The sequence below is a fragment of the Brachyistius frenatus genome, unplaced genomic scaffold (assembly GCF_029030835.1).
Source record: "Brachyistius frenatus isolate BFR_SWC_R1_liver_20210118 unplaced genomic scaffold, ASM2903083v1 Contig_204, whole genome shotgun sequence".
In the NCBI taxonomy this organism is placed as follows: Eukaryota; Metazoa; Chordata; class Actinopteri; family Embiotocidae; genus Brachyistius; species Brachyistius frenatus.
In genome coordinates, this window is record NW_027210803.1 from 431,316 (window position 1) to 456,665 (window position 25,350).

General features: G+C 40.3%; 3 protein-coding genes across 4 annotated transcripts in view; 1 reads left to right on the forward strand and 2 right to left on the reverse strand.

The window, feature by feature from the left end:
- Positions 1-4,959: 4,959 nt before the first annotated feature.
- LOC138633059 (doublecortin domain-containing protein 2) lies at positions 4,960-14,698 on the reverse strand. The gene is made up of 10 exons (XM_069719053.1): positions 14,415-14,698; positions 13,609-13,657; positions 13,211-13,287; positions 12,963-13,094; positions 12,363-12,515; positions 12,165-12,213; positions 8,459-8,591; positions 6,644-6,744; positions 5,949-6,077; positions 4,960-4,981 (listed from the first exon to the last, which is right to left on the reverse strand). Exons 1-10 carry the CDS (start codon positions 14,696-14,698, stop codon positions 4,967-4,969), a joined length of 1,122 nt encoding a protein of 373 aa, XP_069575154.1. The 3' UTR covers positions 4,960-4,966.
- A 2,395-nt stretch (positions 14,699-17,093) lies between these two features.
- colec11 (collectin sub-family member 11) lies at positions 17,094-20,655 on the reverse strand. Of its 2 annotated transcripts, none has more exons than XM_069719023.1 (7): positions 20,575-20,655; positions 19,783-19,942; positions 19,602-19,673; positions 19,001-19,072; positions 18,840-18,893; positions 18,615-18,710; positions 17,094-18,433 (listed from the first exon to the last, which is right to left on the reverse strand). In XM_069719023.1, the coding sequence occupies exons 2-7, from the start codon at positions 19,910-19,912 to the stop codon at positions 18,042-18,044; spliced, it is 816 nt and encodes a 271-aa protein (XP_069575124.1). In that variant the 5' UTR covers positions 19,913-19,942; positions 20,575-20,655; the 3' UTR covers positions 17,094-18,041. The 2 variants fall into 2 exon arrangements, with proteins under 2 accessions (XP_069575124.1, XP_069575123.1); XM_069719022.1 differs by having other exon boundaries at positions 17,094-18,451.
- A 2,536-nt stretch (positions 20,656-23,191) lies between these two features.
- The window catches only part of myo6b (myosin VIb), a 35,516-nt gene continuing 33,357 nt past the window's right edge, over positions 23,192-25,350 (forward strand). Inside the window, exon 1 of the mRNA XM_069719027.1 lies at positions 23,192-23,269. The gene's annotated coding sequence lies outside the window, so the exon portion shown is untranslated. The remainder of the gene's footprint in view (positions 23,270-25,350) is intronic.

Here is a 25,350-nt window from a genome sequence, read left to right on the forward strand (position 1 = left end):
GCTGAGTGGTGACGCTCTCTCCATGGGAACAACTTATATCAAAGTCTATCTGGACACAACAAAGACAACCGTAGTGGTATTACACACTGACCACAGTCAACACAAGACGCAAAGAGAGCGAAGAGGCATTAAATTAAAATGGAGTGGAGACAGGGTGCTGTCTCAGGATGCACTGTATGATAAATTATACATAATGCTCATCCCAGCATGGTAAAGAATTATATATAAAAAAAATAGTCCCAGAGCCCTTGATGGTGCCTGAAGCAAATAAGCAACAGCAGCAGTCTACAGTGGACACACTGTGGACAAGGTTGGCTTTCATCTCGAGACGCAGTTCAAAGCTACGGGCTACGCACAGCACAAACTGGCAATCAAAGCTAATGTGTGACTGGGCAGTGGTGCACTTCGCAGAGCCTGTCATCTCAAGTGAAGCGGAGATCACACGCAGATGCCTCTTTCACATCACAATGGCTGATTTTCAACACACGGCCTTTGGAACATATTATTTTTCACCATGTAAATGTAACAAAAACAAAAAGAAAAGCTTATTACCATTGGGAGCTGCAGCCTCTTGAAGGCCTCTCATGACATGTATATGATGAATGAGAAGAAAAGCCTACATTTTCCTTCGACTTTACTGTCGTTAACAAAGGCTCTCATCCTCCCTCAGCGATGGATTTGCTCCTGGATTAAAACTCTACAAGGCTGAGTGACTGAAGCAGAGGAGGAAAAATATAGTGTACAGTCTGTATCATAAGATACACTGTGGTGGACTAACATCCAGAGAACGTGATAACTGAAGTGTCGTAACCATCACGAAGCTCTTTGTGGAGAGATTTCATGAGCTTTTGACATCTTCACCAAGCATTTGCACTGCTCACAAGTTGTTATAATGTGTTGCAATAACATGGAACATGCTGTATACCCATATGATTAATGAACACCACTGTGTATAGAGTCCTACTATGTTGCATTATGCGAGATAACAAGTTTAATAAATGAGATATTTAATGAGATTTGTGCAGTACATACATTTTGAATGAATACCTCGCAGATAAAAAAAAAAGAAGCAATATTTATATTTAGTTTTTTTTGTGTCAAAAAGAACAGATAAAAGGTCAATATAAACATTCAATAGTCATACCATCATCTAATAATACTTGCTAGCAAACAAAACCAGTGTGTTTTTAGTCCCCGTCACTCGAATGTTCTGCAAAACAATGACCTTTTAGAATATGACACAGTTTTACTGTCGGTATAATACAGATGTGATTAACATAAATAAGAGTTAAAGTCAAATAGGCGTAAAGGTCGTCACTCTGGACTAGTCTCAGGTCCACAGGGTGATTTACAACAACTTAATTTGACTGTGAGGAGTAATTTATCTGTGACAGACCAAGCCATGCAACTCTGCATGTCGTGCACACGTACAGGCAACAATATGCCATGACTGCACACATCTCATATCTACCCAATCAGTCAAGATGCTTTACAACTTCTGTCAGAGGCCCTAACAGTTCCCATAAATTACAAGGCCATTGTACGTGGTGCCAATAAGTTTTGAAGGAGAATCTCAGCCAAACTTAACCCAATAGTATCTCTGGCTTTTATACATGGAAAGTCAAGATAGAATACCCCTGGTAAAGCATATGAAAAAGGAAAATACTTTGATGGTAGATTTGCTAAAAAGGCCTTCATATTTTCACTTGGCTAAAAAAATTCCATTCAAGGAAAAGAAAAAAAAAACTGTCCCAGATATTGACATTTTGATGCAAAGCAGGTTGCAGGCAGGTTTGATTCAGTTAGAGATAACTTGCGTTTCCTTTCACATCCCACTTCCCTCCACTACGGCTCAGAGTCTCCAGTTATGCTTTGCATCCGTGTCATCTGCAGATCCACTGTGACAGCGAGAGAATATGAGGTATGAATGATGCAGAACCATCCATAAACAGCAACAACAATATAATGTGATAGGGACAGAGAAATGAGTATGTGGTTCTTGAGTCAGCGAGCAATGATGTGCTGAGATTTATTTCAAATGCCCCCTGCAGTGCCCATTGATATTCTGCAGGGAAATCATAGCGAGGACTGGAGTGTGCAAGGCTGTATCTTGACCTCTGGTGCCATCAATAAGAAGATAATTGAAAGAGAATACATATACAGGTGTGTAAACAAAAATAATGTGCTCTTGTATGAGAGAGAGATTTAATATAAACAGTTAGATAACTCCATGCCAATGTACATATACATGAATGTGTATGTATGTACTTTCTTGACAGGTGAGTGAGGCAGGGCCCCTGCTGTTAGCACAGGATGCAGTGATTTTCCCTGGTGTCACACTGACAGAGCCAACCTGAGATTGAAGGGCAGACGGTGATAATCACCTGCAGGGATTCACATTCAGTTCCATTTAGCCACCTTTGGAATTTTCACAAAGGACAATGTAGGATGCTGGGAAAGCACTGAATGGGCCTCACTAACGCAGCCTATGTTTTGTGGGCAATTAGAATGAAATTGCCTGAACCAAGTGAAAGGCACATTCCCTAACAAAGGCGAGTGTCAAGTTTACATTGTTGCTTTGGTTTGTGTTTTAACACTATGTTATCTTCTCCTGCTGTAATCGAAAATTTATAGCACTTATTTTGTATTTTTTTTTTCAGATGCGCCCTTCTCTAGATCAAATTCTACATAAAATAAGTCATGGGAGAAAAAAAAAAAAAAAAGTATTTTTATTGTCACAAAGTATCCCTCTTATTCTGTCTGAGTGGTTCCAAATTGCGAACAACGTGAGAAATAAAAAGAGTGGTGAACAATCCAAGGCTCAGCGTGGCACACCTTGATGTGCAGGTGCCTTTAATACTAGAATAAGTCATCTGAGATTGGGGAAGCAAAAAAACCCACTCAACCAGATGGTCTCCATAAAGCATGGTGTAAAGCTCTCCCAGATGTTGAGAGGTGGTTGCGGATTCGGTGACATGCAATGTGAGGGAGGGACTGGTAATGCAGAGTGTATTAGTGGTCTCTTTATGGGTGCATTAGGTGCTGTGGAGGGGAACACGGGGAGCCGCCATTGGTGCTGCCAGTGAGCTACAACCAGGGCTTTATGCTTTGATGAACCTACCCTTGAAAGACTGGAACATCCGTGACCGTATTCTGCAGAGCCTGGAAGACGCCGCCGTCTCTTTAGCCTCCTGGAAAACATAAATCAGTTTCTCATATCATCATCTAGTCATATTCAATGCATATGCAGCTCTAATCAGTAAATCTGTCAGCTTTCTCCCCTTTCGGTGATATATCAGATTCGTAATACTCTCCCACATATGCAGTAAATCTCTGACAAAGCCTATGTTTCTTAAAAATTCAAAGACGGGGCTGCATGAAGTGAAGAAGTTCACCTGAAAACAGATGCAGAGAGTGGAGTACCAGTTCAGTTTAAGATCACCCTGCACTGAAAGCGTCGGTGCACTCCAAAGTGTCTTCTCTTTTCTTACCACTAAACAGTGGCCCAAACAGGAAACCAGAATAAATTCCCCCTGCTCATTGTCCCCGCTGAGAAGTAGCAGGACATCTCAGTCTGATTAATGGCTGTGCACTGTCTAATGAGCAGTAATTGAATGGTATAATGCAGCAGGTCCTTAAAAGCCCAGAGTCGTCGTCTTCCTCTGCCGAGCTCTCTGGAAAAACAAGGCGGTGACATTGTCTAGAGTTGATTATAGTTGACCTTGCATGGGGAGACTGAGGCCTTTGAAATGGCTAACTTGAGCTTCGGGGAATACGAGCATGGAAAAACAGATGAAAGGCAAATGAAATTGACTTGCATTGGAAAAGAAAAGGAATGGATCAATGTGGTGGTCAATAATGATTCGATTTTTTGATCACAAAATTCTTAAGAAGAGGAAGACAATTGATCAAACATCCACAGCTGTATTGGCATTTCTAACAATATTAATTAAGAAAAAATGCTTAGCTGACTGCTTGATAAATCAGTCAATACTGTTAAATCAAAACAAATGATAGTTGTAAACACAATACCACTCCAGTGAGTACAAATCTACCCTCGTCCACATTTCCTCAAAGTGTATGACATCTACAACACAGACAGAGTACGGCGTCATGAAATCAATCAGCTCCTTAACAGAGAGCCCTCTATAGGAAAACCCAACCTTCAGAGAGCCCAACAAAAGTCAGCGGAGTGATTATAAGAAAAGCTTTGATAAATGTGCATCAAGCTCCGGCCCATCATCCTTCGCTCTCTACCACTGAGATAAAAACCTGCTTTTGCTCTCAGCGGACATCTCCACTTGGCAGAGATGCTGAATCTCGTTATTCTTTATTTGGCCTGGACCACACAGGTCAATATCACATGCTCGCCACCGCCTCACTGGTGTGCTGCGTGTAAACGCATTCTCCATTTAAATTCAATGCAATAAATCATTTAAAGCTTCAGCTGAAAATGTAATCATGTAATTGAATTTGGTCATCAATATCTACTATATACATGCACGTATACAGAGTACACGGGGCATTTCACAAGCGTATATGTGCACCGGAGTGGGAGGAAATCTGTCTGAACTCAGCTGAAAGTATGAGTCATAGCAGCGCAGTTATCCCTCATTATTATTCACAGCCTTCTAAATGATGAGGTTGCCGACAACGAGACAGCGACAGTCTGTTTGGCCTCAAAGGGAAAAGAGAGCATGCATGAAAGATGATTAGACTTTAAGTTGGGCAAGTCTCACCTGGAGAACTATTACTTCTGGTTTGACAATGACTGTAATCCTTGATAAAACACGAATGAACATAAAACAAATCCGCATTTTAGAAAGGCAGAGGTTGATCTGGTTAAAAGTGCTGACACAATTTGGATAATTTTACCTTAAACTGTAATTGCTTCTGCTTCATATGTGTTCAGGAGCGAGGTTTTCAAGCGGTGGCCTTCAACAAATATCCTACCTTCTTCGTTATGTCAGTCTCCCATTAGCTGAAAAATCAGAAAATGCTCGGCAACATGATTACTGCAAAAAGTAGCTGAGTCTGTACGGGGATTATTATTATTATTTTCTATTATCTAATGGTCATTCCCTGCAATCCATAGCCAATCTGAATCAGCAACATTCCTGTATGACTAAAAGCGATAAGTAATGAATTAAACTATTGATGAGGTCTTTAGCCAGGGTCACAACTGGCCCCCAGAAGTCAATAATTATCCCAATAAGAATATCTTTATTGCAAAAGTGCATACGGCAGCAAAATCATCCCCACACCAAAACATTCCCCTATGGTGTAATTGCCAGTGCTGGAAATTATAGTTTTCATTAAAACGAAATGTTCAAGGTTATTGATTGCTTAAATAAGACTCAATATCTTCTCATTTCAAAGCCGAATGAAATTGCTTGGAATAGTAATATCACCCAACTATTGTGTGCATTCATCACAGTTCCACGGCTTCATATTGCTGTCCCTCGAGGATTATTATAGCAAAATAAGTGTATTTAAATGAGTGTAATTTCTAGGAACCACAAATCCATGCGGGAACATCTGTATACACAGCTCAGTCGTACTTCATCACTGTGAACGTGCACAATAACCTGAGTAAAGGACAGATATCAAATACAAACACACGTTATTATGGGCCTCCACTTTTAACACTTCTATGATTTCTTTAAGTTTGAGACCGGGATATTTTTTATGATGTGTGGCTCCAGTTTAATACACACAGAGACATAGAAGCAGGTTACACACACATTAGATGAAAGTATAGTGGCTGGAAACAGGTCTAATGTGACCCTCTTACAATTATGGAGATGATGATTACCATAATTGCTGGTTAGACCATTTTTATGTGACCTAATCCAGAAGCAAATGAGAAAATTGGACATAATAATAAAGTGAAAATGAACTGAATGTGAAATATTAACTGCATGAAAACTTATAATAAGGGTGCTTACATCCTTCCAGGAACTTGCAGACGAAGACCTGTGCAGACACGAGTCATCTGAATCATGGAGTAAGGCCTTGCGGGGACTCGCAGAACAACTCCCATCTTCATACTCCTCTTCAACTATCTTGGCCTCAACCTGCGGGGAGGGAGAAAAAAAAACACAAGATCCCCCTTGGCTAGCACTGTACTGAGCTGCTGTATTGATTTTGCAATATTTATATATTTATGCAGCTTGTTTTACTGAGCATTCACAAGGCTTATTGTGAACAGAAAATTGTATTATGATGTGCGAGAAGTATATTCTAGATTCTGTTTGAAGCTTAAAAAAAACATACAGAAAGGTAACGCTTGATGGGAGGAAAATAGGGGGAGAGGATGCTGCTGCAAACTTTCATTTTACATCAAAGGTAAACAAACACCTTGTTGTGATGATCAACTTTTATACTTTTGTTCGTTTCCAATGACAAGCTGGAAAAAGTGTGTGAACTGATTAATATAGTTAGCGGCATACTGTTAAAGTAAATGGAATCCACATGAGGCCGTCTTGCTTATTCGTGTTCCCGAGACCTGCATGTTTATCTATGGTAATATTGCATTTTTAGATTGGAATCAGTTTGTACATCCTGTCTGATAAACAGCTGTTCAAAGGCTGTATGCTAAAGACCTCCTCAGGCTGCAGTGCTGTATGGGATTGTGTTTCACCTGATCAATTGGTAGATCCACCTTCAACTTGCGGTCTTCCTGCACTTCCGCTGCCCCTGCCATCTCGCTTCTTTCGTTTTGTGCATTGAACACGCTGCCCTCTGCGAAAAGGGATTAATCACAATTACATCATCCGCTGGCAGTCGCCATCTCATTCCTCTGCACACTCTCCTTCTCCCTCCATCCTTCACTGCCCTCTGCCTTTTTCTCTCCTGTTCAACTTCACAAGAGATCAATGTTGCTGTCAAGCCATTTATTTATTTAGAGTGGTCCCACAGACGAAAGGGCCACAGAAAGCCACAGCTGCCCTGCCACAAATATGGCCAGCCAGCGTGAACTTTCAGTCCGGGGTTAGATGTCGACAGTGACAGGCTTCCCCTTGATGCATGTGAGGAGTAGCTCATAGGGCAACGTCACACTGTTTTTTCTCCTTGTAAACAAATTCCTTTTTGTCTGCAGCTGCGGGATCTGATACAGGGTGGAATGTGAATAATGAAACACACTACTGAGCATGGATCCATTCAATTGCCTTCAGTAATTTGATTTCAATAATAAATAACCACGCATAGCAGATTAATCAGTGATAAGAATTAAGGGACAATGTAGAAAAATACATTCGGTTCACATGTTTAACTCAAAGAGGCAATTACACAGCTTTATGTTGACTTTAGTTGTTATTGTTTTCCAGCCAAGCATTATTTTTGGATCTATTTCTAGATTCACGTCTGTTACAAAGAGGCAAAAACGATGAAAGGAAAGTGTGGTGCTTCATCAGATGATGCTTGTGAGCACTAATCAAAGTTACAAAGGGTTCCAAGAGGTGATTTAGTTAAAAAAAAAAAAAGATTTGAAATTGCCCTATTTAACTCTGGGGACTTTGGAATAATGGTTTATGGGAGGAAACCATGGTATAAATATGATCACGTGTTTAAAATGTGGCAGGGGATCTGCACTCTTACACTACTCTACAAACAACAGCATCACAAGGTCAACAGGTGAAGGTCAAAAAGTCCCTTCAATTCAACAATGTCAGCTGTCTTAGTTGCAACATATGAAAGGATGGCATGTTTCAAACATGTCATGTTATATTATAAGCTATGTGGGACTTGATGTGTTTTTCAAGTCAAGCCACTGTAATAAAAGTACACAGATGGTAACGCAAACACCCCTGAAACAACAACTAAGTTTTACATTTTTTTTATTTCTTACTCATGCTGAGTATCACTTTTAAACAGCACAAGGAGTTTTTGTCACTTTATGATCATTTGTCAATATGATTAATAACTTAATTTGATTCCCACATCAAGAGAAAGTCAGAGTATTTTGTTTCGCCCCCACATATTATCAAGGCTTTCTAGATACATATTCAACAAAATGGCCTGATTGAATTCATGTATGATTTAAGCCTCCTGGACGGTGTTTGAAGTCTTGTTCTGTTTAATATTCACCGAAAAGACTCGCGTTACTTTCAAAGAGCACGGAGCTGTGTTGTGTTTGGACTTTTGAGAACAGGTTGAAAATCAAAAGAGAAGCTCCTTCACCTGCCAAATGGGAGATTTTCTGTATCCCCAACACTCACTGGGCTCGTATGTCCTTACTTGCACACGCACAGAGGAATGCAGAATTCTGCACTCCCCCGCACGGGTGCCCAAATGGAGCCTTTCACATGCACACCCATACACTGTATCTAAATCTGTCTTCAAAAGCCAACAGGTTTCTTCCTGTCATCATAGTGATGGAGAAGGTGTTCAAGGGGAAAACCACTCAGAGGATAGGCTGGAGGGAGAGACATTTCTATGGAAGTGCTCTGCTTACCCCCCGTCGAGAAGAGAACAGGGTTTCTGGAAACCTGCCTCTGCTGTTTGGTTCTCTCCGGCTTGGCTGTGTGCTTCTTCATCTGGCCCCTGGCTGTGTGCTCAAGGTCCTCTCTAAAGCCTGCATGAGCAAACTACACGGGGAGACAAAAGGCAAAGCAAAACAGGGGCACAGATTAAGACATATTTTGTCTATGATTCATCATTGACTTTTTGCTTGTTGTGCAAAGAGAAGACAAAACACAAATGGGGAAACTTGTTCCTCCTCTCTTTCCTCTTTTTTACATGTTCCATTGACCTCAATTTTTCATGAGCTGATACGTTTTGCAGCTCCCCTGTTACTCCTACTGTATTGAATTCATCTGGTTCCAATACATCCCATGCACAACCTATCAATCACTGGGGAGCGTGGTAAACTAATCATTTATTGATGAAATGGGGGCAGCCATGAATTTCTAACTGCATTTGTCTTATTTATCAAGCCAGATCAAACAATGAAAATCCAAACAAGCTTAAAGGGAAAGGGAGGGAGTCGTAGGGAATAACTTATTCTTCAGCAGTAGACAGCAGAAGGTTATTGATGGAGAGGGGAGGGGAAAAAAAAAAAGAGGGCTGCGACTCTTATGGTGGGAGAGCGAAGGAGGAAAAGAAGAAAAAGAGAGAGAGAGAGAGCAGTGGGGAGAGTTCAGAGTGATGTTCAGACAGCAGGGTACACATCTGAATTAATGCTTCCACAAAAGGCAATTTTCTCCTCACAGGCTCCTCATCCCCTCTGTAGGTAGCAAGGTGAGGTATGTCTCCCTTATAGAGAATGAGACACAGACACAGAGCAGGAGAGGGAGCAGACTTAATGTTTCTTTTCAGCTACAGTGCTCTTTACTGCAGGATCCCTGGGCTGGCTCGGGGGATAGTGTAGTGATCTCAGGCTTCCACCAGAATACACTTCTGGCAGTGGTGTTTGCAAGCTCACTAACATGGAGTCTGGGGAATAGCAGCGTTGTTTCTTCACTTGTTTGCTTTCTTTAATACAGAGACAAAGTCTGTTGATATTCTTTTGAATTTCTACAGCCGTTAGTGGGCCGAGGGAGAAAAATAAAGCAACAAAAGGAGAGTGAAGTTTGCCTGGTATATTCAGCGAAAGGGAGTTGAAATAGAGTTCACACTCTAGCGCTGTGGTGTCCACAACCACGAGATCAAAGACACACAAAAAAAGAGCGGTGGCACTGTCACAGTGGTGAGCTCTTAATTCAGTTTTGTAGCCTCAACTCATCTGTGAGTGATGTGAAACAAGTTTGCAATAAAGTTCAAAATCAAATTGCATCTGGCCAATCAAAAATGTAACGGCTTGTTTTCCATGTTGACACCCCAGTGGTGAGATGTAAATAGAGGATATTTAAATCAACAAAGTTGTATCAAGACTGCCTCACTCGGGGAGAGCGGTGGGGAGGGCGCAGGGGGAGGAAAAGGCAGAGGACGAGGGGTGCTGCAGAGCCGGGAGAGTACAGTACAAGCAGCAGCAGCACAACTGGAAACACGGCAGTGGAAAAGCTGAGGTCATCGAGCCTCTCGCTCTGCATTACATATCTACAGTACCGTGTCCTGTGGGAGCAGACAACTGTGTGTATCAGGGGGGCCCCAGACAGAGAGACAGTGAGAAAGAGAGTGCTACAGTTAGTGTGAAGGGGTCTCGGGTGGGGGCTGAGCTGCGAGTAATATGTGGCCCTCTCAAATGGCAGAGAACAGGAGTCAACAAGGGGACACTGTGATATGATAGCCAGGGGAAAACGGGGGTCCCAAACACTCGGACTGACCGGCCTCCAGCCATACTGACTGCGGTATCAGTAGGAGCCACTCCCAGGGCCAGTTCCTCGGTGAGTAGACATGCTGGCAGCAGTGAGGGGGGTAGAGTTTTCCTCGGGGCATTGCTACAACCAGTGACATCATACATGGAAAGCAACGAAATAGCGAGCAGCAGCAAATCATCGCTGATGTCAGGGAGCGCAGCGATTAAAGGTCTCGTCAGCCCTTCTGGGCTGTTTTCACAGGATGCATCGTGTGACATGTAAAGCACAGCTTAACTTGCTCATTATGATTACTATTATATCAAAGTGCTTTGCTTGATGCACACCATTATTCTCCTTTCCTTTTGTGTCTTTACAATCCTCCCTCCCCCATTAATCTTCTCTTTATGCTATGTCTACCTCAAAAGTTTCCACCTCATCATGTCTGTAAACATCGCACTCAGCATATATGCTTGCTTCCAATGGGAGTGTGGTGTGCAGTAGAGTTTCAGTATCCCACTCTGCAGAGCCGTCAGTTTAGTCGGTGGCTGCTTCAGACCAGATGTCCCATTCAGCAGCGAAGAAACGCTCTACCGCCGGTGCAGACAGGACGGGACAGACACCGGTCTCTTACAGTGAGGTTGCACGAGCAAGGTTACATTTTACACAGCCTCAGTGGGCACGTTTAAAAGGATTATTTTACAGGCATTTCAAACCAGACTGCTGTTGTTTTGTGAGGTCAAACTGAAATTAATGATGGACACGACCCTATAAATGTATGTGTAATCAGCAGGCTAAACAGCTGACAGATCAGAAGAGAGCTGGTCATTTGTTTGTCGCGTGTCTTTCCTCTCTGAAAGGTCCTTATTAACTGGTCAGATCATGTTTACAAATTCATGAGGGATCAGAGAGAGAGGCGAGAAAAGTAAAATGCGGCAGCATCATGTCTAGTGAATGATTATAACTACAGTGAGCTGGTGGATGCAAAACACAGCCATAGCTCTGTCTCTGTCTCCACCTCATGGTACTAAGTGAAATAGCAAAGGCTCCGGTCTTAGCTCCTCATTCATTACCTAACGCATCACTAATACAAAGATTGATAACAATATCTTTTGTATCTATTGTTGTCGCCCTGGATGAGTGTTAATGTGATGAAAAGATCTTATAAACTCCTATAAACTAATATATTACGAATAAATATTCATCTTGGTTATGAATATAAAGTTAGTCAACCACACATACATACTAGAGGTAAGGCGAAGGGCATTTTTCTCCATCTAAAACAATTGGCATGTGCCACAGTATTGTCATCTTTCATGGTTAGAAAAATCAGGTGCCAGACACATTTCTCACAGGGGAGCCCCCCCATCTCCACCTCAACCTGCTGAGTGGGCATGTTCTCATCTTCACCATGTGATTTGGTGTTCATCTCGAGCCCGCAGCAGCGCAATCCTCATATGGATTCAAAGCATTTCACTGTCTACTTAATCACAATACAAATTGTCCCGGTTCTGGTTTGAATAAGAGATATTTTTTTGGGGTTGTTTTCAGTGAGTGAAGTCCCCCCGGTGCATATGATCTGTCTATGAGGCTCACTGCACTTGATCAAGTGGGCCAGTCTGTCTCTGTAGGGATTACCCATCAAAGTGGAAAGCAACGGTAACTCAATGCCTCCTGCAGACAGTGATTGATGATAGTGCTGTTTCATAACGAATTGCGCCCCCACAACAAGACTCGCACGTGGGAAATGTTAATTGAAATGCTGTGTGTGCAAAGATACGCTTTTCAGCTGTGATTCTAGCGAGGTTCTACAGCAATAAACCAGAGGGAATTTAGGAGGAAAAAAAGTGTAACAACTTAGCAGGCTGCAAGAAAGTGAACAACCAGATGGTAAACTGCATCCAACTCTAAAGCTATAGTACTCACCGTATCCTTTGCACGTCTTTTGTTTCTAATGGCAGGCAAGATGTCTAGGCTGCAGGGAAGAGAAGGAAAACCGATATTGACAAACACCTTTCCCCTTTCTTTTTCACAAGAAAATAATGTTCCAGAGCTTATTCTCATATAAAAAAAAATTAAAAAAAAAACACATATTTGATTGTCCAAAGATTACATGTCTCATACTCTTTAATGATATGTCTCCGCTCAAAGTCCCTCCAGGGGACGCATTGGTCATATGGCAGAGCTTTAAACTTCTCTGCACCAACCGCAACGTAGTGCTGGTTGTTGTGCAGTTCAGTGGGACCGCAGACAGGCCGTCCATCTAATGTGCAGAGCCTGAGAAGCCAAAAAAAAAAGAAATATCACAAACTGGAGCAATGTTTACCAATTGTTTTAACTGTGCTTAATATAGGCCTAAGTAAATACTTGGGCCTTTTATTATTTATTTATTTATTTTTTAAATCCATCAAAGCAGCGTCTGCATAATGAGCAGTTCTGGATGATTTCCACTGAATACATCACAACCCGACACGGTCCCAATCACGAATTAATTAGAAAAATCCTTCCACTCTCCTTCCCACGCAACATTTTGCTGCATTTAAATCGACCTGAAAGTCTCCACTTATCATATTTCCCTCCATGTGAGGGAAGCTGATACTCTGCTGAGAATCAAGAATCATGTTTTATATCAAAAGGATAAAAAACATGTATTCATTGGAATCTGATCATCTTTCCTGTACACATGATACTGAAAACTCCTCATGTACTGATGTAGGACATTACCTGAAAACAGCACCAGTGCGAAGGCACACTTTCTCTGTCACCATGGCTAAAACATTGTCCCAGCTCCTCAGAGTATACTTTGGGATGTGCACTCGAGCTGGAGGAACCAGCACTTCTCCGTTGGTGAAGACACTGTGAGACAATGCATGAGACACAGAGATCACTGGAAAAATAAAATAGTATCTGTCATTGCACAATACGTCAGAAAACATTATTAGTTTGACATTGTGTTTGAAATCAATACTCACTTTATTGTGCAGGACTCATCAGTATATATCTGCCACCGAGCAGAAACCATTATTCTGCTGTGAACAACAGGTCGAATCTGAAAATTCACATAAAGAATGAATGAAGTGTTTTTTCAGCGTGTCTGTCCAAGTTGATATTAGAAAATGGGGGAAAATGTAGACCAGTGATTCCCCAAAGTCCACTGCAGCATGGAGGACTAAAGGAATCATTAAAAAAAAAAAAAAAAAAGCACATTTAAGAAGCTGGAAATAACATATTTTTGCATTTTTTTTTTTCATTAAAATAATAACTCAATGGGATTATCAAAATAGTTGAGGGGCAATTTAATGTCAATCAGCTGATCGGTTAACTAATTTCATCTTAAAATGTGTCATAACAGGATGAACACTGGTCTTACCTGTTGTTTTTTCTTCTTTTCTGGCCTCTTGGTTGTTATCTCACAATAGCTGGAAAGCATTAAAAATATCATGTGTGACTGAAACCAGGCTTCAGATGTAAAAAAGAAACCTAGACAGCTACTGAAAGGTGATGAATATATACAGAAGCCACCAATGGATCAGCTAAAACTAATTAAAATATAAGAGACTGCTTTTACAGCTCCAGGTCGTTATTATTCTAACTAGAGTAGTAAAATATTGGGTCACATTAAACCACTACGGTACACTGTAATCTTGAATTTAGACTTATCTGTAAAAGTGAGATATTCAACCTTTAAGCACTTACATTAAAGAAGCTGAAATACTAAACAGATTTTATGCACTATAGTGTGCCAATTTATTCAAATGCCTACGTAACAAAAGGAGAAAACATGTCACAAAATCACTGTATGTGTGCACTAAAACAGGTTGATTGTTCATGCACCGTCTTGGCTCAAGGAGGAGTTTGTCCTCAGGTAAAGTGAGCTGACCTCCTAGCTATATTACTAACACTTGTTTCAATATCCCCATCGTGATTGTCATTGACATAATGCCTTCCCTAGCCCTTCAGTCTAACCTTAACACTCATCCTAACCTTGACCGAATTCTAATCCTAACCCAATAACTAAGTCTTCAGTCTCAAAAAGCAGACTCTTCTTTGGGGACTTCACTTTTTGTCCCCACAGTGACCCATGTCCTCATGGGTTGGTGTGCATTCAGGTTTAAGTCCACACCAGGATATAAAAACATGTACACGCACACACACATCTTTCAACATGATACTTACTCCAGCCTTTTGAACTGCTCATTTCCGGCTGCAACATAAGCACTCCCATGCTTCAAGTCTTCCAGACATTGAATTTTGTGGCCCTCTCTGGGAGTGTACAGCTTCCTCACGGCGCCAAACGGAGCCTGAATCCCTCCGGTCAAAGAGGTCAAGAAAATGTCAAAGGTCGACACCTGCCCCGGTTTCACAACTATTTTTCTTCCGAGAGAGAAAGCGTCTCCGTTCCGGAAGACGATTATTGTTTTTGTCGGTGGCAGGTCACCTCTCCCCGTTGGGCTCGGCATACTGTGGAAGCCGTTTTAAAAACAAAGAGGGGTGTCGTTTGGTGTCAAAAGTAAAATGTGTCTTGGTGAGCTGTGTTGAGCCTCCACAGTCGTAACTGGAGATAGCATCTGATATGGAAACCAAATCTTCCACATGAGGGGAGTAGCATCAAGAAACGTATCCACCGTCTCTGTTGTTGTTGTTTGCCAAGTCGCTCTTTTGTGTAGCCAACAACCAGGCAACCAGTGGAGGAAAACCAAATGGTTATATCCTTAGTTAGCCAACATTACATTGCAACATAAATGTATTACGTTTTTAAGTGGCAATAGATCATTTTGACACATTTGGAAAGTGAAAGACTTCAAAACTACTCTGCAGTAAAAGCTTTGATACGCTACAAACAACTACTGTCCTATTAAGTAAACAGCTTCCTGCTTCAAATAAAGTGGGGCACATTCTGCAACGACTCTATTGACTCACCTTTAGCCTGGTTTTGGCCCACCAATGTAGAAATACATATAAAACTTCATATAGAATTCGGATAGAATTTTTTTTTTTAGAAGTAAAACTTTCCTTGCTTTATTGTCTGGATAATGAATGCAGATGTTGATGAGAGCCGGTAATAAACACCCACGTTAACCAACAAAGCCGAACTAACATGGTTCCAGTTAGGCTACCTTACACCTAAACAACACTTTTCACCATCCTCTTTTTCCATCCCCTCCTCTACAATCTTTCATTGCGGATGATAGACAATACTTTGTTTTGCACATTTGTCAAAAAACAGAAGTATTTCTTTCCAAATTGTTGCTTTAAGCCAAATTCTAGTTAATCTATTACGAGCTCGAACTCGTACTCATTACTACAGTACAAATTATATTTCCATGGAGGACATAGAAGAGACTATGACATCAGGTACAGGGTGTTTTTCCATTTCATGCACTGCAGACATATCTCCCATTTGCATATCTTTTTTTCACCACGGACCGTCTGCCCATTCACTGTTAGACAGAGCTGTCCAAACTGTTTACCACAAAGGTAACCAGAGATTGCACCAACAATGGCACCTAATTGGTTTATGCCAGACAACTCCTGGTCAATTAAATGCATAATTCATCTCAGCATTAATTATTCATTTCTTAAGGGACTGGTGCTGCGCTGTGCTTTATTAGGAAATGCATCATGCATATTCAAATTCCTCTTCTTAGAGGGACGCAATAGGATATCATCTCAGCTGGGATGCCCATCCTAAAAACAATAGATGCCAGGACTGTAAGACATCTTCTATTAATCACACTACTAAACCACAGAGGTCTTTCAAAAATGAAAATGTCAAAGTAATTTAAAGGTATATAATGTCTTTGTTTTGTCATTCAGCAAAAATTATGCTGTCACATTTTTACTAAATGTAATCTGTTATTTCAAACTCTCTTGTGTGTAGACAATACGCTATCTTTGAATAAGAGTCATGTCACAGGAAAACTGTCAGTGTTAATTTGATGTCGTATGAAAATCAACACTATTCCAGTGTGTTTAGTCGACAGTGTTACACTTCATCACGCCCCTAACATAGATTTCAAAATTGTATTCAAAGCAATATGAATATGGCAACCCCACAGCTGCCCAACCTTAAAGTTTAAGTAAATACCCCTTAAGGTATAACACAGGTGATCTTCCAATATAACAATAACACAAACTGTGGTTGGCCAAAGACTGCTGTTGTCACAATCTTAATCAGGAATGAGGTCCAAAACGCATGACACAAAGACACGAGGGTGAGCCAAACAAAAGAACGTTACTTACTAAAGAGGTTTTACAAACGAATGGTCCAGGAACTTGAAAACACTCGGGGTAATTGAGAGTCCAGAGAAAAACGTTTGTTCCAAATACATGATTACACACAAGTGCTTTGATACAAGGAACCAGACTTTTCTGAAATTCTGAAATTCACAATCCAGCAGTGTGCAGCTGGGGCTGATTGAGGAGCTGTGTGCAGGTGAGGTGGGTGTGGCCGGCAGGAGACCAGGAAGAGACCTCTGGTGGGTAGAGTGACACAGTGACACGAGGTACAAAGGAAGTAAGAGAAGGGGCTCCCCCCTTGTCATGCAAACCATGACAGCCTTGTCAAGTGTAGAAACAGGGAGAAGCTTTTTTTAATGAGTTGCCTTTGACACTCTCAAAAGTCAGTGATAACAGTTTTTAAAACTCACATGTGTTACAGTAGCTATGTAATCACACTGCTGTGGTGGCTCAGCCTCAGATAATACTTGTGAGCATGCTGTGTTTAAAGCCAGATGAAGCTGGAGAGTGACTGTTGGGAGGATGTAAGGTGACTTGGATATAATTGCACTGCTCCCAAGATAACACGAGACACAGACTTTGTTCATCCATATGATTTTTTTATATATTGCCAAGGGACATTTGAATACTGCAGACAGACACCTTTTCTGTTGGTGGTGGGCTTGTGTTTGGAAAAAAAAAAGAGGCATATTTTCAGAGCTGCTTTGACTTCAATGCTGTACATATTTAACATCCTTAAGCAGATCTACCATTCGATAGTATTTGTGTGGTGTCACATAACAGCTTCGACATGTGTCAATATAGAAAAAGCACAGTTTTAACAACAACAAAAAAAGAAATGAAATTCCATTTAGCTGCTGCAGTTTCATCAGAGGTGTTGTTAATGATAGTGTTAATGCTTTATCTTTTGCATTCATGACAAGTCAAAATGTCTGCTGGAGCAGCAGTAAGTAATATTTACAATGCAGTACAGATTTTCTCCACCGGGTGAGGCTGTCTTTCACTGCTGGATTTGATTCCACTGCAGCAGTAAATAAATGCAAACAGCTCAGGGGCAGAAAATAATGTCCAGACAATATCTCTGGTTTATAAAAATGTTCTGTGAATGTTTATTGTACTGCAACCACCACATTACTTATTACATTAATATGAATGTAAAATGCATGCTGTATTCTATTTCTCTGATTAAAAGCACCCAACTGGAACCAGAATCTGTATTTTTTATTGTATATGTTTCTGCACAATCTACAACCCTCTGTATTTTCCGTAATTGTCTGTGGCATTGTTAGAAACATAGCTAATTGCATAGTTTGCATAACATGAAAAAAAAAATCACACTGTTAGTAAAATTCCAACAGAAGTCTGGCTGTTTTGTGAGTTCAGAAAATAAATAGCTTATAAACTCATAAGGAAAATGAAAATAGTGGAAAATATAGTTGCACAACTTCCATGCCATTTGGTCGTCATATTTACAGATGGGAGATACATCTCAAACAATATGAATAAATGAACTGTTGCTCCAATATGTTTGTCCATGCTTTTAGAGGTTTGTTCAGACTGAACTCAGGCACTGTCCTTGTCAAATTCACAAATGAAGAACATGGTGGGATGACAGGCAACGTCTGTCCACTCTCCAGTGCCCACCATCTCAGCACAGTCCTCATCATCGTAGGCGTTATTGGGCTCTCCTTTTCTCCATTTGCTGAACGTGGTCATGGGAGAGCGATCCACGTAGGTGAACACGCCCTCACGGTCGAGGTCATGTATGCCGATGTAGACTCTGCTCAGGCCTGCTTCCGTTATGTACCCTGCAATGGCCGCGTTGGCTCCCTCATCCTTGGGCATGGCCAGGTGCCCTCCCCTCGTCTGGCAGTAGACCTCGGCGTCAGCGTAGCGCTTCTCCTCCTTCACCAACAGATAGACCTTACTGTCTGTCTCTTTTATGCCAGCAACAGCTGCAGGGGAGGGCAGTGCTGAAAAATGAGCACTTGTATTTCTATAAATTTCACAGTGACATGCCCACCATTTGCAGTAATATAAGTGAAAATAGCATTGATTAAAAAAAATACTAATTTGGAAAATGAAATGTAAAAATGTTTTCAAAACATATTTCTGTAATGAATGCTAAGATCATACCATTTTTAATGAATTTCAGTTCTGAGGAGAGCTGGGCCACAAGGATGTCCATTTCTCCAATCATCTTTCTCATTGGTGTGCACTCACATGGAACACCTGCTAAGGCAGAAATGTAGAGGATTACCACACGGCTGGCTTAATTAATTTACAGATTCCACCAAATGTGTCTCTCTAATCCTGCAATAATCTGTTTGACAAACTGAATAAGATGATTTGATATCTCACCCGGCTCTCCGTTAGGGCCCTTTGGACCAGGGTCACCCATGTCTCCCTTGACCCCTGAGACAGAAATGTAATTACTCATCAACCGTACAACATACTTATCCATATAATTAATGCATTTCCAACCGAATACGCATGAAGTGCATCTCTGCTAATTGTTGCACCTTTCATTCCACTCGGGCCAACTTTTCCATAACGTCCCATAATGCCTTTCTGTCCTTTAAAACCGGGTTGGCCTGGAGAGAGTGTCAATGATATTTTGTTTTTTTATGTGCAAATAGTTTATAAATCCACACATGTCTCAGTCTAGACAAAATCCCTGCACCTAAAGAAACCACAAGTTAAAGAAAAAATGAGAAAAACTCTGAAGGTACATTCATTACAATGATGAATAACTGCTTTCGAGAACATCATCCACTCCTCATTAAGGTCTTCAGTAAACACTTGTCCACAGCACTGGATTCCACAAATCATTTCTCCTCCAACCTCTCACCCAAATGTAAACACTTGGTCATCTCTGGACAGCCTGGTAGTGATGTAACAGCACATTATCAGCTCAAGAAATGTGATCTTTACCCCTGTTCTTGTTGTGTTAGCCATGAGAAAATTAGTAGATGTACACATCTGGGCCCATGGCAAATGTTTTTACCACCATCATTAAGTATGTTCTTCATAAAGAATAACGTTTTAAAGAAATACACATCAATAAACTGAACAAAACCAGTCCCCAATCCCGGGTCTTTGTTGCAAGCGAAAAAACGGTACCAATCTCTCCTGGAGGGCCGACTCGTCCTGGTCTCCCAGGGGCTCCTTTTTGTCCTTTGTCTCCTGGTTCTCCTGTTTCAAAAGAAGAAAAGAAGATACATTTTTTTTTGTTCAGTTAGTTCACTTTAAACGTGTTTGATGTGCATGCTAAAAAAAAAAAAAAGCATAAAAATCGAGATGCCTTTGAGTCCAGGGACCAGGATCTGAACAGTGCAAGGCTCTTCTGTTAAGTGTTGTCCGTACGATGTCTGTAGTAAAGTCATCATGGCAGACATCAGTATCATTGGCAGTAATAGTTTCTCTCCTCTCATTCTTCCGCATGGGCAGGTTGGTGGGCTATACTGCACAAACAGAGCAAATCATGAGAAAACTAATGATTAAGAATTATTTACAGTATAAATACAGTTTGATATATCCAAGGAAATACAATGTTTAAGAACAACTACAATGTAGAAGAGCCATTTTAACAGCAAAAAAGTCATTCTAAATGTTTATCCTGCAACTCTCAACATGTCAACATCCAGTTTTTTAAAGCAAGTGGGCTACTGAATTCTGGAGAGAGCAACCACTCCCTGAATTAGTCAACTTACTCTTTTACTAAGGAGCTATTCAGTACATACAGCATGTATTCATTTATTTCATAAATATCAAATAAGAACCAGATCCAACATTTTCTTATTCTTGGAAATATTTGAAGTTCCAAAAACTTTCACCACGTTTGAAGCTGTAACTAGTTTAATGATATTAAGATGACAACATTGTTTTGAACCAACTCATATATTTCCTTTTTATGAAATAAGGCTTAATATAAAGACGTTAAAGCCACATCCAGAATTGTCCTTGGATTAATAACAGACACACTCAGTTTTGTAATAAACCTGGCAGCATATATTTCTGCAATATTTAAAAAAAAAAAAAATCAATTTCATTATAGATCAAACATATATAGTATTTCAAAATCTGAATTGCCTACCTGTTGAAGTATTTTCTAGACAGCAGTAAAGAGTAACTGCCAACTTGTACAGATTTGCAGCAGCTTTGAACGCTGGATGTCCTACAGAAACATTTCATGTTCCTCCACAGGCACCACAGAATGTGTGCGATAGGACATTTATAAACAGTTCACAGATAAAGTCCAAAGCAGTTGGGGCCCTGCAGATAATTGGCTGGGAAAGCAGTGGAGTGATTGACAGTAGAGGGGCCTGATAAATAAACTTACTCAACTTCATACTGCTATCAGATCATTAAAAGAGTAAATGAATTTACAAAAGATTTCTGGTTCAAATATTAATTTAATAACAATGTAACATTTATCAAAACAAATGACTGTAGGGTTACGTGTGCTTCACTTTGTTTAGGGTGCCTGAATTCTTTAATAAAAACAACATTCTGAAATGGATTGTATGATGGTGGCTAATGCATTTCATTGGAGATGCTAAATAGTGTCTACTTAACTTAATGTATTCTGTGGTCCAATGTAATATGATTATAAATGAATTTACTCTGTGTTTTGTAGAGTGCCTGCCATGTCCACCATGTCCACCATGTCATATGATTTATTTCAAATCAAAAATTAATATAGCATAGATACCCACAAATAGACAATGCACGAGATTAATCATACAGTAGACATCAATATAGAGATAAAAGCACAGCTTTTTCTCTGATGAGAAGTTGTTCCCAAAACTTATGCAAAACCGTCACCGAGGCTTCAATCACGGAGTTATTTTTTTTCTATCAGTAAACATTAAGTTGTCGTCTAGGGTGTGTTTCTAAGGAAAAAAATGTTTAATGTGTAATTAATGTACCTTTCTTCTGTAACATGTCACAGATTTCGAATCTACAATGTTAATATTTCCTGGCATGATTGCAAGTTTTGCCTAATTCATTGTTTACTCGTGAACTGTCTTTGCCACATGTGATTTCCCAGAGTGCATTGGTTCCTTCTGATGATCAACTCTCCCGAACATCCTTTCTGTGCACTAAATACTTCTCGTTCTTCCTATAAGTCAGTTTCTACTGTTTAGGAATTGGTTTGGGTTTTGGTTTCAGACATGCTAACTTCCTTATGAGACCACACGAGGGAGCTATTGTCCATGCAAGCACAACAGGGACTCTTCAGATAAACTATTGGTCTGGGTATTAAATGTAAAATGTATCAACCTTTATTTATTTGCAATTCAAAAGTAAAACATTGACTCACACAGCACATGATCAAAATGTTGAATTATTTTTACGAATAATTTTTAGGAGGATCCTCATAATAAAAAATTTAAAAAATTACGTCAGCACCTGATACATATGGTCATATAGTGGTTGTCTTTTGTTGTGCATTATTGAGAATGTCTTGCAATTACTAACTTGGACTTTTAACTTCAACATAAAATGTCATGTTAGTGTTTACATGCTGTCATCTGGTATCAGTAATCTGATACGGGCTAATACATGCCTATCAGATGTCCTAATTAGATTTGCAAACCCAGTGGCAGCCAGTGTTTCAATTGTGGATTCGGTGTCTCCTTCAAAAATCCCCCCAAAGGTTTTAGATCACCTTCCTCTCAAATATTCATGACTCTCAAGGCAACATTTGCAGTCTTTTCACTGGAGCCAGCGAAGTGGTCAGGTGTTCTGTTTGTCCTCTCAGTTCAGTTTTATAATGATGAAACGCAAAACAATCAATATATCAAGTAATAAAACAAGCAGTGATGGAAAGTAACTAAGTACGTTTACTCAAGGAGTTACTGTGCAATTTTGGTACTTGTACTTAAGAATTTCTATTTGATGCTTCTTTATACTTCCACTCGGCTACATTTCAGAGAGAAATATTGTATTTTCTCCACTACATTTATCTGAAAGATATAGTTACTTTTATAAAGAAGATTAAACGCAACGGAGGTTATAACAAGCTTTCAAAACCTCTGACATCCTTTCTTCAAATGTTCAACTGATTCAATATCGTGCCAAAAATCAATGATTAGGGAAAAAACTGAAAACACATTTGTGTATCAGAACTTTGTTTCTTCTTCTTTTCTCTCCCAATATTCACCTGATGAGGCCTTAGATTTATCTGGTTCAAAGTAGCTCCACCTGCAGCAGCTACAAACTACAACTGTAGGACTATCTGTCCAGGATCATAGGTCAGCAACATGTTGCTTTTGATATCTTTTCTTCCCCCCATCTCATTTACCAGATTTTACTCAAAACATGTTTTGAAAAAAGCATGCAAGATCAGTTGAAGTCATAGTTCACTCTGTACGGAGCCAACTGCAGTGTTTCTGAGAGAAAACGAATTATTTTGATCACCTAGTGAAATATTTTGATCACTGAACTCGACTGTTTTTTTTGCATTTAGGCTATTGTTTTGTTCCAGTGGAACACAGCGGGGTTCTGTAGATGGATAAAACACAAGTACCAGAAAAAGCTACCTGACACAGGATCTTACGAGCAACACCTCAACGCACCTTCAACACTTCACAGTGAGGGTGACGTCACGGGTGCTCACCGGAGCCCGAGCACAGCCTGCTGCTCCCTCATCCGTCCTGTGTCCTGCAGCGGGAGGAAAGAGCGAGAAAGCTGGACCAGTGCTGCAGACATACACCCGCATGAGGAGCATAAAAGTCAGATCTGGCGCCCTGAACGCACATTTGACTGATAGAAGGATACAAGTCGTAAGTGTGCCGAGTTTGGTCTAACTTTTTATCCGAATAAGCAAGGGTGTATTATTTTTTTATATTAACAGTAATTGAGTGAGTGCATTCGCAGAAGTCCTCTGTCTGTGCTGACTGTCTACAATTTTGCCTTACTTGCATTATTCTCGTGCTGGAGTCATTATGACTTATTTCTAAGGGGCTTTGTAAAGTTATAGTCTCTTCTAACAGTTACTTAAAGTGATAGTACAAATTCTCTTAATTATAATGTTGCCTTGAGCTGTCACGACACAGCAGCACTCTGCTTTTTTTTTTCAACAAGAGTGACATCACTAAAGTATTTGATTATTATTATTTTCATATATTTTCCATGACACCGTCCCCTCTCCTGTGTCCAACATTTTGTCACACTTTGGTCAAGTTTTCCTAGCTCACTTAAACCCATTACTGTCTTTTCGGGACATTTTTTTTTTTTTTTTTTTTTTTTTTTTTTACCTCTGTGTACATCCCTCATCCTGCTGCCCTGTGTTAAATGTCTAATGCGTTTCCCATGTCCCCTTTGCCTGCTAGAGAACAGGAAACAGGAGGCAGGAAACCAGAGGCGTACCTTTGTGTGTCCTGCTTAAACTGTGAGCCAGTGTCCATTGATGTGTGTGTGTGCCTGTTTGTGTGTTTATGTGTCCTCTGCTCCGTGATGTACGTGTCTCTGCGTTTCACTGGACATATTGCACCCTTCTGATTTGCATTGCCCCATAACTGATCACTGACTTTTATTTGGAAGGCTTAGATCTCACTCGGGCTCACCTCTCTGTTTGGATTAAGGTCAAATGCTAAGAGGATTTAAGGTCGCAGAGTCAAAGTTACCCACGAGGGACAGGCCTCAGTTTTTTTGAGAGCAGTCAGTGACGCATTTGGTTTGTTATGTAGACTTTTAGGTTGCCGGTCATCACAATAAGTGATATACCAGAATCATTTTGAAGGTTTGTTTTGAAAGGATAGCATGATAATTCCAGAGCTCTGGGTACATTTAGGGGTGCTGCATATGAAGACAGATGTGTTGTGTATGGACCAGCCTTTCCAGCAGACTAACACGGACGGCCATGACAAATAGGCAGAAATCTTGTTTTCAGTGTGCAGCATGCAGCGGAATATTTGCTTTATAGCAGATGTGTGTAGTCACTGAAGGTCTTGAACGTATTGCCTATTTTGAATAACTGTATTTGAAACTTGGAGTGCAGTAGGGAACTGTGGAATAGCTTTGCAGTTATCAGTCATCTAACAAATACAGTCTCAAGGATCCCCTCCGGCCTTGATCTCACGCTTGAATGTTGAAGATAACAGAATGGGAATGTAATCTTACCGACCTTCCTTCTGGTGCTTTTTTTCTCCTCCTGCTTATGTTTGAATGTGCTTTCAGTTCAAGTGTGTGTTGTGTAAATTCACCAGTAACATTACAGTTGAAATGTTCAATAGTCAAGTGATTAACGCTGCAAATTTGCAACTGACAACGAGTACTGAACATACAACCTGTGACATTTACAGATCTGCCTTTTGACTTTAATCATTGGTTTTAGATTTGTGTATTAACCTCACATGATTGTAACTCAGATTTTGTCTTTCTGAAGACATTCATCCACCTTGGTTTCTAAGTGTCTAGTATGCCATTGAATCTTTTGCTACTCCGAACCCAGCAGATTGCATCCCTTGTTTCTGTACTTTTTACATGGATGTAGGAGTAACAACAGTGTCAGAATTATTAATGTGATGTAAACAAAAGTGTTGTATAAATGTACAATTCATGTTATTTTGATTAATATAGGTAAAAAAGAAAGAAAGAAAAGAAACAGATACTTTACTTGGATCCAATTCAATGCTGAGTCGTGGTGAACTTCAAATCCTCGTCGGAGGCTGCATCAGCAGTTTCTATCACCTACCCTCTCTGACATTTGACCTTAATCCCTGAAGTTTATTGGATACTCAAGCATAAAGCACTTTTGCGTAGAGGAACTCTGCAATTGTCAGATTAATGGAGGTTAACGACACGCTTACGAAAACCAAGGTTTCACGTTTAACTGAAGATGATCCAACAGGATCTAACTGCT